This window comes from Cnephaeus nilssonii (assembly GCF_951640355.1).
Source record: "Cnephaeus nilssonii genome assembly, chromosome: 13".
Taxonomy (NCBI): Eukaryota; Metazoa; Chordata; class Mammalia; order Chiroptera; family Vespertilionidae; genus Cnephaeus; species Cnephaeus nilssonii.
The window spans coordinates 70,323,143-70,339,308 of record NC_137084.1 but is presented as its reverse complement, the minus strand read 5'-3'; the positions used below and the strand labels follow the sequence as shown (position 1 = coordinate 70,339,308).

General features: G+C 40.0%; 1 protein-coding gene across 1 annotated transcript in view; it reads left to right on the top strand.

The window, feature by feature from the left end:
* The window catches only part of DDX10 (DEAD-box helicase 10), a 250,891-nt gene that overhangs the window by 63,149 nt on the left and 171,576 nt on the right, over window positions 1-16,166 (top strand). The window contains exons 12-13 of the mRNA XM_079787350.1: window positions 915-1,003; window positions 5,866-6,346. Of these exons, the coding sequence (XP_079643476.1) occupies window positions 915-1,003; window positions 5,866-6,346 (570 nt within the window). The remainder of the gene's footprint in view (window positions 1-914; window positions 1,004-5,865; window positions 6,347-16,166) is intronic.

Here is a 16,166-nt window from a genome sequence, read left to right as displayed (position 1 = left end):
AAATACATTTTCTCATTTACTCCTCATAGTAGAAGGTGCTATTATCTCTGTTTGATATGTGAGGGAACTGACAGAAGGAAGAGGCATTCTCAGCGAGTAAAATTTGGAGCTCAGATTATCATCCGTATTCTTCTTCTTTTTTAAAAAATATATTTTATTGATTTTTTACAGAGAGGAAGGGAGAGAGATAGTCAGAAACATTGATGAGAGAGACACATCAATCAGCTGCCTCCTGCACACTCCCCACTGGGTATGTGCCAGCAACCAAGGTACATGCCCTTGACTGAAATTGAACCTGGGACCCCTGAGTCTGCAGGCCGACGCTCTATCCACTGAGCCAAACCGGTCAGGCATCATCTGTATTATTCTAAAGCCTGTGGTTTTCCCCATTACACCATATTGCAACTGAGTAATAATAACAACTTCTAGAACAGCTTCTTGAGAAGGTGACATTCTATGTTGAGTTGGCTTGATGAAACCAAATCTTAAGTCTTTTGGTATTACAGTTCTAAAAGATAGTGTTTTTTTTTTGTGTGTATGTGTAATGGGGATATACTCAACTATTAAAAAAATATATTTTTTTATTGATTTCAGAGAGGAAGGGAGAGAGAAAGAGAGACAGAAACATTAATGACGAGAGAGAATCATTGATTGGCTGCTTCCTGCATGCCCCACACTCGGGATTGAGCCCACAATCCTGGCATACGGGCATACTTCCTGACTGGGAATCTAACCATGATCTCCTGGTTCATAGGTGGATGCTCAACCACTGAGCCATGCTGGCCTGGCTCAACTATTTTTGAAGTTTTTTACTACTGTTGAATTTTACCCTTTGGTTAATTTTATTTCATCTTGCTTTAATTCATTTTCTATTTCTGACTATTTATATGTTGTATATTAAAACTCTTTTACAGTGTTTTGTCTCCTATATACGTTCAGTATATCTGATGAAGGATAAAGAAATATTTGATGTGAGCAAGTTACCTATACCTGAATATGCCCTGTAAGTATTCGTATTATAGCTTTAATTATGAATCCTCAAAGTTAGAGGGAATTTCTTTGGAACCTGGTTATCAGAGAGTCCTAGTTTAAACCACTCTGCCTTACATTAAGATAATCTGTTAATGATCTGCAGAGAAAAAGATCCTATAAACTGGAAGACTAGTTGAGCGTTTAGTTCTTATTATAAGAAAGAAGTTTCTTACTTGTAAGTATGAATTCCCTGCAGCTTCCTATAGTATGGTCTTAAAGGAGATGGAGAACAATTGATAAGCATTCTTTGAAATCTTTAAATGTCTATATTCCTCTTATTCTCTGAAATGCTGGCCTGGATTACAATAGACAGTTTTTTTTATGCTTTGGATACAAATAACTTCCTCAGTTCTTCTTTTCTTTTCTTTTCTTTTTATTATTTTTTAAAATATGTTTTTACTGATTTTAAAGAGAGAGGAAGGGAGAGGGAGAGAGAGATAGAAAAATCAAGGAAAGAGAAATATTGATCACCTGCCTCATGCACGCACCCCTACTGGGGATCAAGCCTGAATCTTGGGCATGTGCCCTGACCAGGAATCTAATCTGCAACTTCTTGGTGCATGGGTAGGCACCCAACCAACTGAGCCACATTGGACGGGCTGTTCTTCCTTTATTTTAGATTGGTTTTCTATACTGCATACTGCCTAAATATTCTTTGTGTCTTGGTTTTTCTTACAGGTACTCACAGTTACCATGGCAAAATGTCCCTGTTTAGTAACTGAGGTTACTATTATATGAAAATAAAACTCTTGGTCTTGTTTAGGCTTCTTATTTGCAGGATTTTTTTCTAACATTTTTGGCTATAAAGGAGGAGCATCCATTTTTTAATGGGGTTCTACCTGTGGGAAAAGCACTGACAATATCCTATAGAAGCACCTTTGAGGTAGATCATAATAAAAACTTGTATCTGGATGAGCAGCTGCTTTGTTCTCCATGTTAGAGTGTTTTATATATATATATATATAAAATAGAGAAATATGCACATTAGGTCAGGACTCCGTAACGGTCACGACCAGCTCAGGAGGAGGGGCCGGGCGTGGCCCCAAGCCTGAGAGAACAACACGCAGGTGCAGCCCGGAGCCTGAGAGAAGAACACACAGGGGCACCTGCTCTGAGCCTCCGCGACGCTGCTGGGGGCAGGTCCCCAGAGGACACACACCGCCTGCTCCGAGCCTCTGTGGCACAGTCTGACATGCCCTCATCCTTCTCCCTGGAATTATTGTTCTTTATTTTGATAATCACGTGAGTGAACCAAGTAGCAACATCACATCCCAGTTAAAAGATCATCAGTTACAGTGAAACTACACTTTCACTTCATCTCAGCCACTATGTCCAAGGCTGTACTCTGAGCCCTATCACCACCTGCAACTGCTAACAGCAGAAATCATAGCATGGCCCTGGCCAGCGTTGCTCAGTGGTTAGATCGTCCACCTCCCCACTGAAGGATCTCGGGTTCAAGGGCACAAACCTGGATTGCAGGTTCGATCCTCAGCCCTGTTCAGGGCAGATGCATGAGACAACCAATTTATGTGTCTCTCTCACATCGATGTCTGTCTGTCTGTCTGTCTGTCTGTCTGTCTCTCTCTCTCTCTCTTTCTCTCTCTCACAAAATCAGTGGAAAAATATTCTCTAGGGAGGATTAACAAACAACCAAACTCATAGCATGTTGTCCCTGACGTCCTATTATATGAATTTTTTTCCCCTTGGCCTATCAATGATCTCCTCCTCTTCCTCCCCATTCGTATTATTCTTTGCATAGGCTGGGCCGTGGGTTCACCTGCATCAGTGGATAAATAGAGCCCCCACTAGGTACTTCAAACAGATAGAATTTAATATTGGGAATTGGTTACCAAAGGGTTGGAAAGGAAAGTTTAGAAGAGAAAAAAAAAAGTGAAGTTAGAGATTAATAGCTACAGGAAGCCATTCTCACTCTCATGGATGAAGGACCCAGACCATGCCCTGCTGAGGCTGCTGAGAACTTGCTGCTGCCATTGGAACGGTGTTGCCAAGGAAGACAGCGGACTGCACTGCCCCTGCCCCTGCCCCTGCCCCTGCCTCAGCTCCTGCCCCCACCCCTGCTCCTGCCCCTGCAGCTGCCTCAGCTCCTGCGTCCACCCCTGCTGAGCCCAGTGAGGAGCCGAGAGTGGAGCTTCTCCAGTGCGTCCATGCTCCGCAGTGAGAAGGTAGCTGCCAGGGGCATCTAGGAAACGCAGTTTCCCCTGAACTACAGGAAAGCACAGAAGGGCATAGATGGAGCTCTGAGCCAACAGACAAAGCCTACCCTTTGCCTATTGGGGATTTATTCTCACCCTTTACCTTATATTAAACTTCCAGGAACAATAGCAGGGTCCACAAATACCCCTTAAATAATTGAAGATGCTGTCACTTTCCCAAAAGAGAGGCACAAGGCCTCCTCAGTCATTATTTCCATCTCTAGGTGATCTGCTCCCATTTTAATTTTCTTAGAATAAAGGTAATCATCAGTAGTACTTCTTATCTATAATAATAAAAGTGTAATATGTTAATTAGACTGGACAGCCAAATGACCTTCCAGACAGTCATTCCAGACGTCCTTCTGGAGAAAGCTGTGGCAAGGGGGGCAAGGCAGAGTCAGGGGCAATCAGGTAGGCAGGCAGGTGAGTGGTTAGGGATGATCAGGAAGGCAGGCAGAGTGGTTAGGGGCGATCAGGCAGGCAGGCAGAGGGGTGAGGGGAGATGAGGCAGGAAGGCAAGTGATTAGAGGTGATCAGACAGGCAGGTGAGTGGTTAGGGATGATCAGGCAGGCAGGTAGAGTGGTTAGGGGTGTTGAGGCAGGCAGGTGAGTGGTTAGGTGTGATGAGGCAGGCAGGCAGGCAGGCAGGCAGGCAGGCAGGCGAGCGGTTAGGAGCCAGTGATCCTGGATTGCGAGAGAGTGCTGAGGGACCGCCCCCTCCCCTGCATGTATTTCGTGCAGCGGGCCTCTAGTTATAGTATAACAGATAATTTGTCAGTTGTAACATTGTAGAACCATTAAAATTGCTAGGTAATAGAAGTATGGCCAGTGACTTTCTGTCTAGGTCAGTGGTTTTTAATCTTTTTCATCTCATGGCACACATAAACTAACTACTAAAATTCTGTGTCACACAAAATGTATGTTTTTTGCATATCTGACAAAAAAAAAAGGAACAATTTTGATTCATTCACACCGGATGGCTGTTGCCATTTTTTAATTTGACAATCTAAGAGAAAAGTGGTCTGTGCCCCCCACTAGTCAGATATTGCATGTTTTAAAAATTCTTATGGCATACTGGTTGAAAATCGCTGGCTTAGGTAATGAAAAACCACATGCTTAGATAACACATTTTTGTTTATCTGTTTATATACCAGTTACTCATGAAATTCTATTCTGTTTGTCTGAATGACTTAGTTGAGAGATTAGCAACAGGAGAGGCACAAGTCTTTAACACTGTAAGACCATATTTAGGGGACATTTTATTGCCACAGGTGCCAGTAGATCTTATCTGTTTATAGTTGAAGACCTTTGCTTTATATTGGTGATGCTTAGGGAAGGCAGAAAGTTAACTTCGCAGTCTAAATAATTGGTACAGTTTAATTGTAATTATAATTTCCTTTAGAAGCCTTTGATAACCAAAGCAGTACTATGTATGCAGGATATAATATAGGTATACAAAATTATTTTACTAGAAAAACCATATTTTGAATACTTAATATATACAGTTTATTGTGTTAGCTGTTAAAATTACAGATGTATAGTGTATACTCCTACCTTAAAGGAGTTGTAAGTTTTAGGAGCTTAGAGGGCCATATAAGTGTAATTGTAATACACTGAGAGAAATGATTTGATATGAACTTGTGATCCTAATCCATAGCCCCTATAGCAGCATTAATGACAAGTTCTCAATAGTGGCTGCCTGTGTGCCAGGCACGATTTTAAGTGCATTGCATCTATGAACATTTTATTCTTGCAACAACCCTGTCATTTTATTCTTACAACAATCCTTATCACACCATTTTGCAAATGAAGGAACTGAAGTATAGAGAGGTTAAGTAATGCCTTTTGATCATACAGCTATGTAAGTGGCAGAGCCAGGATTTGAACCTTAACAGCCTTATTTCTGAATCTACATGTTACCATTATACTTCGCAGTTTCTATGGATCATGTCTTATAGGAAAAAGGCAGTGGATCCATGTTGTAATGTTAGCTGTTTGTTGTAACAGGCTGTGCTTTAAGAATTTATTTCCAATCCATCAGTGGGAATTTAGAAGCTGGAAAAGACCTGATCATAAAGTGAACCTTTTTTTTTTTTCCTCTGGTTTGAAAATTTTTTCTGTAGAAGTGATTACCATTATATCTCTCCGAAGGGAGGACCATGATACTGGAGTTTATTCTTTGCTGAGAACTATATTTTGTCCTTTCAGGGCCATGTCTTTTCCAGTGTTAGTATTTACGTTTTACAAAGTGTTTTTACAGAGTTAGTATATCACATCTCCACAACAATTGTGAGGTTGGTCTGGTAGGTACTGTTATTCCATGTTTCAGGAAGTGGAGGCGGAAAGAGTTAAACTGGAAGTTGGCAGATCTAGTACTCGTATTGTTTCTTTGTTTCTGGTCTCGTGCTCTTTTATAAGGTGTTAACCTCTTAATGAAAAATGGGGTATCTTCAATGTTTTCTGACAGGTATTCAATATTTTCTGTCAAGATTTTTGTATCTCAGAACATTTTCTTTGGAAAAGGCTCTAAAAATAGATCCTGACTCTTGAGAAACTTTCATAATAACCATAAACACACCATCAGTGTATTGATATAACTATTTTTAATTGCCCATTTAAGGTCTCTTGGTCTTGCTGTGGCACCACGGGTAAGATTTCTTCAGAAAATGCAGAAACAACCGAACAAAGAATTGATAGTGACCCAAGATAAAAACGTAAGTGAGCCAAGGGCCCCCTCCCTCACCAGTGATGAAGTGGAAGAATTTAGAGCATACTTCAGTGAGAAAATGTCCATCCTTCAGAAAGGTGGGAAAAGACCAGAAGAGACAGAAGATGGACTGGCTAATGGCATTAGTGATGAAGAGGAAGAAGAAAAGGAAGGTGAAGAAGTGGAAGAGAAACTGGGAAAAGCAAAAGGGTATCAACCTCATTCTGGCCCTAGCACTGATGAGTCACAGAAGCACAAGGAAGCTCCCATGCAGTTCTTGGACAGAGATGATGATGATAATGAGGAGGAAGAAGATGAACTCGGAGCTGATTTCTTTAAGGTGAAGCGACACAATGTTTTTGGGTTGGACCTTAAAGAGAATAAAGCATTACAGGTAAGTGTACTCCCAATGGAGGGTCTTCTATTATTTCTTACCGCTTATTGTGTGTTGCTTTGTTGCCTTTGAGCAACTATGGGAAAGCAAGAACTAGGAAAAATTTGTAGAATGATTTTCTTTGCAGTGAACTCTCCCTCTTTCTCCATATTTAGAGATAGGTGCCAAAGAATTCTAATTTTTTTGTGACGTGGGGAAATCTTTTCATTTACTGGAATTCTGATGCATGTTTTTAAAGTAGCCAGTGTCATGATTATAACATTAAGAAAGGTGATGGGGTTTCATGGTTTATAGTGTAAGGATATTTCATTGTGATTCTTAACATACTACTGATTTAAATCATTAAAATGTTCCTTACAACAGTTTAATCTCTCTAAACATGAATTTTACTTTTAATGAGACATTTGCATTTGGGCACCTATCCAGCATCTTAAATAGAACAGTAGCACTTCTTTTTAAAGGCCATTTATGAAAGTTTATTGAAAGTTTCATGTAGATTCCTTGTTTCTCTGAAGGTACCTGCTAGGGAGGAATAAAAGAGATAGCACCTGTTTTCTGGAGTACTTACAGGTGCACAGTAAATGCGTTTCTCCCTTGTTCCCTATTTCCCTTCATGTTTGCATGCCTTTTATTCTTGATAATTTCCTTTTTCTTTAAAAAAATATTTTATTGATACTTTACAGAGAGGAAGGGAGAGGCATAGAGAGTTAGAAACATCGATGAGAGAGAAACATCAATCAGCTGCCTCCTGCACACCTCCTACTGGGGCTGTGCCTGCAACCAAGGTACATGCCCTTGACTGGAATCAAACCTGGGACCTTTCAGTCCGCAGGCCGATGCTCTATCCACTGAGCCAAACCAGTTAGGGCTTGATAATTTCTTTAAAGAGAATGGAATGAAAAATGGAGTTGCACTCTTATTTATATAAAGCTTAATAAAATTCTAAGACCCACAATAGGAAACATTAAATTTTGAACCATGAGTTCAAAGGAATGAAATAAAAATTTTAGAAAGGTAGCAATCATACTTACTGAGTACTTAATTATATTAGGAATTTTCTAAACATCTCTCTCTTTTTTTTTTTTTTTTTTACTAACCCTATGAGGTAGGTACTCTCTCATACAGGTAAGGGGGGAAAAAACAGACACACAGACAGTAAAATAGTGAGATGTGCAATTTGTTACTGGCAAAGTTGGAATTTGAATCTAGGTATTCTGACTTGAGTAGTTCTTGACCAATAAAAGATGTTTTTTGAAGTCTGGTTTATCACTTTTTAAAATAATTGATATATTTTGTGTGATATCTGATAAATCTGATTAATCCAAGGTCATAAAAATTTTCTCCTATGTTTTCTTTTAGAGGTTTTATAGTTTATTACTTAAATTTAGGGTAAGGATTTACTTTAGCTTAATTTTTGTGTATGATGTGAGGTAAGGTTTGAGGTTTTTGTTCTGTCTTTTTCAAAAGGATGTTCAATTAGACCAGTCCTGTTTATTAAATGCTGTTCATTGCAAGGTCAAATAAATGTATGTATGTATAGGTCTCTTTGTTGACTCAATTCTGTCTACACAGCTATCTTTTCACCAATAACACCTGTCTTGATACTGTAACTTTATAGTACATCTTTAAATTGTGTAGTGTGAGTCTTCCTTCCAACTTGATGTTTTTAAAAAAATTTGTTTTGGAGATTTTTGGACCATTTAATTTCCATATAAGTTTTGAATCAACTAGTTAATTTGTACAAAAAACCCTGATTATAACTTCATTGAGATTGCGTTGAATCTATAAAATCTATTTGGGGAGAATTGACATCTTAATATTGAGGTGTTTTTTTTAAATAAATCTTTATGGTTCAGATTATTACAGTTGTTCCTCTTTTTTACCCTCATAGCTCCCCTCCACCCAGTTCTCATCCACCCTCTGCCCTTACCTGCCCCCCCCCCACTATCCTCATCCATAGGTGTATGATTTTTGTCTCGCACCCCCCACATCCCTTTCCCCCCAAGAATTGTCAGTCCACTCCCTTTCTATGCCCCTGATTCTATTATATTCACCAGTTTATTCTGTTCATCAGATTTTTTATTCACTTGATTTTTAGATTCACTTGTTGATAGATATGTATTTGTTGTTCATAATTTTTATGTTTACCTTTTTCTTCTTCTTCCTCTTCTTAAAGAATACCTTTCAGCATTTCATATAATACTGGTTTGGTGGTGATGAACTCCTTTAGCTTTTTTTTAATCTGTGAAGCTCTTTATCTGACCTTCAATTCTGAATGATAGCTTTGCTGGGTAGAGTAATCTTGGCTGTAGGTTCTTGCTATTCATCACTTTGAATATTTCTTGCCACTCCCTTCTGGCCTGCATAGTTTCTGTTGAGAAATCAGCTGACAATCGTATGGGTGCTCCCTTGTAGGTAACTGTTTTTCTCTTGCTGCTTTTAATATTCTCTCTTTGTCTTTTGCTCTTGGCATTTTAATTATGATGTGTCTTGGTGTGGTCCTCTTTGGATTCCTTTTGTTTGGGGTTCTCTGTGCTTCCTGGACTTGTAAGTCTATTTCTTTTACCAGGTGGGGGAAGTTTTCAGTCATTATTTTTTCAAATAGGTTTTCAGTATCTTGCTCTCTCTCTTCTTCTGGCACCCCCATAATTCAGATGTTGGTACGCTTGAAGTTTTCCCAGAGGCTCCTTACACTAGCTTCCTATTTTGGGATTCTTTTTTCTTTTTTCTTTTCTGGTTGGGTGTTTTTTGCTTCTTTGTATTTCAAATCTTTGATTTGATTCTTGCGATCCTCTAGTCTGCTGTTGGATCTCTGTATGTTATTTTTTTATTTCAGTTAGTGTATGTTTAATTTCTAGTTGGTCTTTTTTCATATCCTCGAGGGTCTCGCTAAATTTATCGGCCTTTTCTAGAAAATTATTGAAAAACCTTATAACCGTGGTTTTGAACTCTATATCCAGTTGTTTGCTTTCCTCCATTTCTTTCATTTGTGACCTGTTTCTTTGTCTCCACATTTTGGCTGCTTCCCTGAGTTGATAGAGTGGCTTTGTGTGCTAGGTGTCCTATAGGGCCCAGTGGCTCAGCCCTCCCAGTTACCTGAGGTGGACACTCTTGGTGCACCCCTTTGTGGGCTGTGTGCACAGTCTTGTTGTAGTTAAGCCTTGATTGTTGTTGGTATCACTGGGAGGAATTGACCTCCAGGCCAATTGGCTGTGAGGATCAGCTGTGTCTATGATGGGAGCACTTCTGTGCTGGAGACACCCTTATGAGACAAGACTTGCTTCGTGCTTTGGTGCTCACTGAGTCTGCCCCCTGAGTTGTCTCTTATGGATCTGAGGAGTTGTAATCTGGATGGTCCCACTCTGACCGCTGGGTACACTGGCTCTTGGATCTCCAAGGAGGTGCTAATTTAGCCTCTGCCTGAGGCCACCCAGCAGGAGCTATGGAGAGATCTGCAGATTCCTCTTCTTTGTTTGGGTTTTGGAGGTGCCCAGATGAGGCCCAGCTGTGAAGCAATGCAAGCTGCTGTGGGGCCTTGGGCCTTCTTTTGGATGTTCTGGGTCTTTCTGACTCAGCTGCAGTTTGTTAGGTAAGTTTAGTTTTCAAAGGACCAGGCCATTCACATGCAAAAGCCTCTGGGCACAGCTTGGATGGGGCTGAGTGTCAGGGCAGAGCAATCAGCAATGGCTTCGTGGGGCGGGATCTCAGGGCGGAGCAAACAGCGATGGCTTCCCGTCAGCCCTGCCCTAAGAGGCCCCCTGGGTCTCAGTGTCCCGCGGTAATTGCTGCAAGCACCTCTGAGAGAAAGCCACCCTTGAGTTTCGCCCACTGCCAGACAGTCCAAATTCTCCCCGTATGAGTCTGGGTCCCCAGAATCTCTCCTGGAACTGGAGTTCAGAGCAGTTAGGAGCTTTTGTCTCCCTTCCGATTGAGAAAGAGCCGCGTACTCAGTTGCCAGCCCTCTCTGCGCGCATGCCTCCATACGTCTGCCTTTACTTCCGCAGCTCCTATGAGTCTCAGTGTGCTTTTCTCTTTTCTTCTAGTTGTAGAATTTGCACGCAGCCAGCCTTCCTGTGGTTCTGGATGATGTCCATTTTGTCTTTTAGTTGTAGTTTTGAAATTGTTGTGCGAGGCAGCAGTTTAGGTGTTTGCCTCTATGCCACCATCTTGGTTTCTCCAAAACAGGTTATTCTTGAGGGTCATGTAAGTTGTTCTTGAATTTAATTGTTGGAATAATCAGAAATAAGTAGCTTTTCAAAGTAGTCACTAGTGCTTATTTTTATAGCTTTAACAAATATAACTGTAGAGAATTTAGCTAATATGATAGGTCCTCTGCTTATGAACAGGTTAGTTTCCAAAATAATAATCATAGGAATTTTTCTTCTTGAGTTTAAGCAGTTAACATATGTATACTTACCTGAAGCTTTTTAAGGGAAGGACTGTATTGATGGTAACACTGGATTTAACTCTTCATGTTTTTCCCCCCATAATACTCTTAAATTAATCCAAACGTATTTCCATTTTGACTTTGTTCTTTTTGAAACACAGCTTCTAAGATACATACTGAATCGATGTCCAAGTTAACAACTGAAGCTAGTGCCATCTGTGGTGACAGGCAGAGTTATAATATGTTTGCTTTGATGTAAGGCTTTCATTCATTACCATGAAATTGCATTTTAGGTAAAATGGATGTTTATTAAACGAAGGCTTCATGAGGGTTTTTTTTTGTTAATCCTCATCAGAGAATATTTTTTGCATTGATATTTAGCAAGAGTAAAGGGAAGGGAGAGGGAGGGGGAGAGAGGAAGAGAGAGAGAAACATCAATGTGAGGGAGACACATCGATCGATTGCTTCTGGCATGGGCCCTGACCACCCTGATCAGGCCTGGGGATCTGTCCAGGGATAGAACCTGCAACCCAGGTATGTGCCCTTGACTGGGAATCGAACCCAAGAACCTTATGGTGAACAGGCCAGCAGTAACCACTAAGCAACACTGGCCATGGTCTTCATGAGATATTTTAGAAAAATTTTCTCATTCAGAAAATATTTACTGAATGCTTGTTAAGTGCGAAGCATTGAGAACATTGACAACGTTTCCTGTTCTCATGGAGCTTAAATTCTATTGGGGGCAGATGGACAAAAAAATAGATACATGTGGTATGGGAAAAATGAAGTAAGGAAGGCAGAATTCAGGGTGTGGGGTGTTGCAATTGCAAATAGAGTGGCCAGAAGTGTCTCCCTGGGCATGTGTGAGGCTCTCTACTACCAGCCCTGGTTTAAGACCTTCAGAGGTTTTAAGCACTGGAAAAATTGTTGTGTTCCCTTCACCCATATGTGATTTGAAACAAAAAGAATACTAAATTTGAAAACATTGAGTTTTTTTCTTATTTTTTTTCATGATAGTTACCTTACTGCTTTCGTTAATCCTCACCCAAGGATATTTTTTCCATTGATCTTTAGAGAGAGTAGGAGGGATGGGGAGACACAGAGAGAGGAACATCGATGTGAAAGAGACCTCCCACACGTGCCCTGACCAGGGCCAGGGATCGAGCCTGCAACCGAGGTATGTGCCCTTGACTGGAATCGAACCTGAGACCCTTCAGTCTGTGGTAGCAAAACAGGTTAGAGCTGAAATATATTATTTTAAAAACGTTTTTTCTTAAAGTAGTGCAGTTTTGTTGGTGCCTTAACCCTTTGCACTCGCTTTTTTCTCGATTCCTTTATTTTACTCGGGATTTAATTTTTTAAATACCCCAGATTTTACAAAGCACGGCAGTAGAATAAATACTGGAGTTTCTTTTCATACAAACTTATTTATTTGGATTTTTTTATATTTCAAATTATTGATACAGTCAATAACCATCACACTCAACATCTGAGTGTAAAAGGTTAACCATGTGTATGACTTGCCAGTTGGTTAATTGAGCATTAGGTAGGTCAGGTAGGGGGAATGTAAACAGAATTCAGACCCTCCTGGGAGTTGGTGCCTTAAAGTTAATTGGCACTTCAGTAAAAGTTCAGTGGGAACAGGGTTGCCTGCGTAATAAGAAAGACCTTTTTTTCAGTAAAAGTAAAGCGTAAATATAAAGTACAAACTCATTAGATAATATTATCATGTCAATTTCATGATGGTTTAAATCTTAAGTCTTTAGGGCGGTGCTCTCAAGCTGTGTTTGCTTAAGGGCTAATGTTCTAATTTTCAATCCATCGCAAGCCAATAATGTAATAAAACATCTATCTTCTATATATATATACAAGCCTAAGCGACCAGTCGCTATGATGTGCCCTGACCACCAGGGGACAGACGCTTAACGCAGGAGCTGCCCCCTGGTGGTCAGTGGACTCCCACAGTGGAAGAGCAGCTCAGCTGACCAACAGGCTCCAGACACCTGGCTCATGGCTGGTGAGTGCTGCTGCAGCGGCACTAGCCTCTCCCACGGACACTCCCCCTGCACGCCCTTTGACTAGAATTGAAACTGGGACCCTTTGGTCCACAGACTGACACTCCATCCATTGAGCCAAACTGGCTAGGACTTTCTTGACCTTTTTTGTCGCCTTCTTTTTCTTTCACTAGGTTGGGTTATTTTTCTCCTTTTACATTTTAATCATAAAACCTCCTTCTGTGTATATTTTTCCTGTCTTTTTTTGTTTATGTGGCTATAAGAATACAATGTGGGATGTTTGAGTGTGAATGTGTTTGTAATGGATGATGTTTAATGAATGGAACATTTTTGTTTGTCATTTACAAAATTGTGCAGTTTCTCTTTTAACCCTTCCATAAACTTAATATTTAAATTTTTACTTATTTTTCAAAGGACAAAAAGTTTATCTGTATTAAGCAGGTAGCAGATCATCTGTCTCTGGACATTTTCCCCTCAGAGAGCTGTTGCTGTTTTTGGTTTGTTTTCTTTTTTATCTTCTTTTAGCATGCCTGCTGGCTGTTAGAATAGAGTTGACAGATGGTCCTGATATACCATTGGGCAGAGAATCTGCTAGTTTTTATTTGGCATAATAAATGGTTGAAAACAGTGCTATTTTGTTACAGTTCTAATCAAGCCAGCACAGTGGTGATTCTTAGAGTGTATTACTTTTAAGCTCTGGAAACAAGTGTCTTAGTATACTGGGCACTATGAATGTCCTAGAATATATGAAGACAATCTTAACCATTAGGTACGCATGAGATAGAAATCACATATTGTAACTTTCTGAGAGCACATAGGGTTCGGCTCAGATTTTCAGGGATAACCTGTCTTGATGCAATTTTCCATCCTGCTTGTCTGTTTCCTCCCACCCCTCATATTGGTGGAACAAGTGATTCAGTCTGTCAGTGGCAATCACTATAGAGAATGCTTCCAAATAACAATTTCTACCTAAGTTTATTTTCTAAATTAAAATGGCACACTTCCTATTACATCCTTTGAGTGATCATTGTTAGAATAAATCTTCCACCTGCATGCATTTTCGTATCTGTAGGTTTTTGTCAAAGGAAGCCACAGCACAGGAATTCTTTTTTCCTTGCTGTGATACCTAATTTTGGAAGGTATACTAATTTCAGAATGTTTGATGAGAGAAATGGTTGTATATTGCAGAAACAGTAAGAACCTGATAAATGTTCTCTCCTGTGGTTTGGTTCAGCATTGTTTTGTTTTTCTTGCATTTTTTGATCTATCTGGACTGTTTTTCCTTCTTGCTGACATTTCCATAAAGTAGAACTTTGTAAATCAAAGAGTAGGTAAAGTCTATTATGTGCTCTATCTTGACTCTACTCAAATCTTCTGAGACTCAATTTAAAAAAAAAATGAAGCTGAAAATTTGAATTTTAATGAATGTTGTTTTCTTTTTACTATATCCTGTTGAGGGTTTTAGATTGACTCAGTTTCAGACACACTTAGTAATGCATGTTTTAATAGCTATTGAGCCATTGTATTTAATAATGTGAACAAATTATTGGTTTTTAATAGTTGTTTTTAGAGATAATACTCTGTTTCTAACTCTCATCCTTCCACAAAAAGGAGGGAGGAGGTATTTTATTGTCCAACAATATGCTATCAGTGTCCTTGAGGCTACCTGTCTAGTTTCCAGCCTGTCTACTAACACCAACCAGATTTATGGTTACTGGATTAGATGTGGTGTACTGGTTACTCCTCTTCCTCTCCTCACCTCCCATTAACTAGCCCTGTTCTGTGGTGGACATTGCAGATTCATTTGTCTTTTCATCTTCATTTACTGAAGAGAGAAAAACAAATTAGGCTTCAAGAATTATGAAGAACCTGAGATTCTACTCTACTTGCAGCTTAACAAGTTAGCCTGCCACGTTTTGATTTACTTTGCTAGTGACTCATGGCACAGCAGGCTACGTGAACTTCAAGTTTGCACTGGTTCCCCTGCCTCTCAAACTGCACAGGTGCCATGCGAAAGTGTGCCCAGGTTGGTGTCATCCACAGAGTAGGTTTGTGTCAGAGCTAAGAAACCCCAGTCCTGTGAGAGGTCTGCTAGCCAACCTGCCCAACCTTCACCCAGAGGGAGGCATTATCTTCATTAACCTGGTCAGGAACAAATCTGTTATCTGCCCCAAACGGAGCTATTGTATTCTATTTTTACATGCTTGAAAAGGTAATCTGAAAGAGTAATTGATAGAAGGTGTATGGAAACAGGGATGATTTTCTCCCATGCCAGGTATAGCAACCAACTTTCCATTTATCTTTCCGCTTTGGTCAGCTTCTCCCAGATCAGACTGTAGAAAAACTACTTCAATTTAAATGCCAACATGAATTCCAGCTACACACAGGTTCCTGCATGTGAAAACCATTACTTTTGTTTGATAAGGCCCTAAACTAGTGTGTAGTTAGGTTTTCTGGGACAAAGACAGATGCTCCAGAGCAGCGGTCGCCAACCTTTCGGACCTCGCGGACCACCAGTTGGTGACCGCTGCGCCAAAGGTTTCCTTAAACCAGTGGTTGCCAACCTTTTGGACCTCATGGACCACCGGTTGGTGACTGCTGCTCCAGAGTGTGCTTACCCTTGTCTGGGCACTGAGCACACTGCACTATCATAGTTTTGTTTTCCCTACTATACTGTATTCCGGTATGGAGGCAGGGAATTGTATTATTCATTCTGTGTCTTTTTATCTGTCAGGGTGCCTGTTCTTGTAGAAGATTCTCATAGCTGTTTGTTGAATGAGATGATTGAATGAATAAGTGAGGAGAACTTCTTTAACTCAGATCTGTTGATCTTTTGTTTATTCAGGTTCCTTACCCCAATTTGAGACTTAGCTATTTGATAGAAAAATGTACCTAGAACATAAGGGGTCAGAAAATATTTGTTGGCTGAATGGGTTAATCTTAGATAGGACTCTTTTCTCAGTAAAGTTATATGCTGGTATCTTGTTTTGGATGAAAAGCTGGTTAGATACAGAATAAATATCTGTGAAATCATTCCTAAACCTGAATGAACCCATCCATCGTCTTTTTCTCCTCATATTGATTGTTTTGATCTCCAGGGGCCTTGATGTGGTCCTCTGTGTTCCCTAGAAAAATAAAAATTTAAGTAAAAGTTGACTACCCTTCTAAAATTGATTGAAAAATTTTTTTAGAAAAACTAAATTTTATAGAGAGTTCACCGGTAGAAATCAGTTTGACCCTAATTCTTTCTCTTGAGTGGCTTGTTTTTGTCTAAATGTGTGTAGTTCTGAGTAGAGTTATGACGAAGGGTGTGTATGTAAATCATTGTTGCCAGAAGACTTTGTAGAACTCTTGACAGCAATGTGCTTCAGCTGAAACTTCAACCTTAGCAGAGGCAGAGGTACGGTGCCAGCACAGG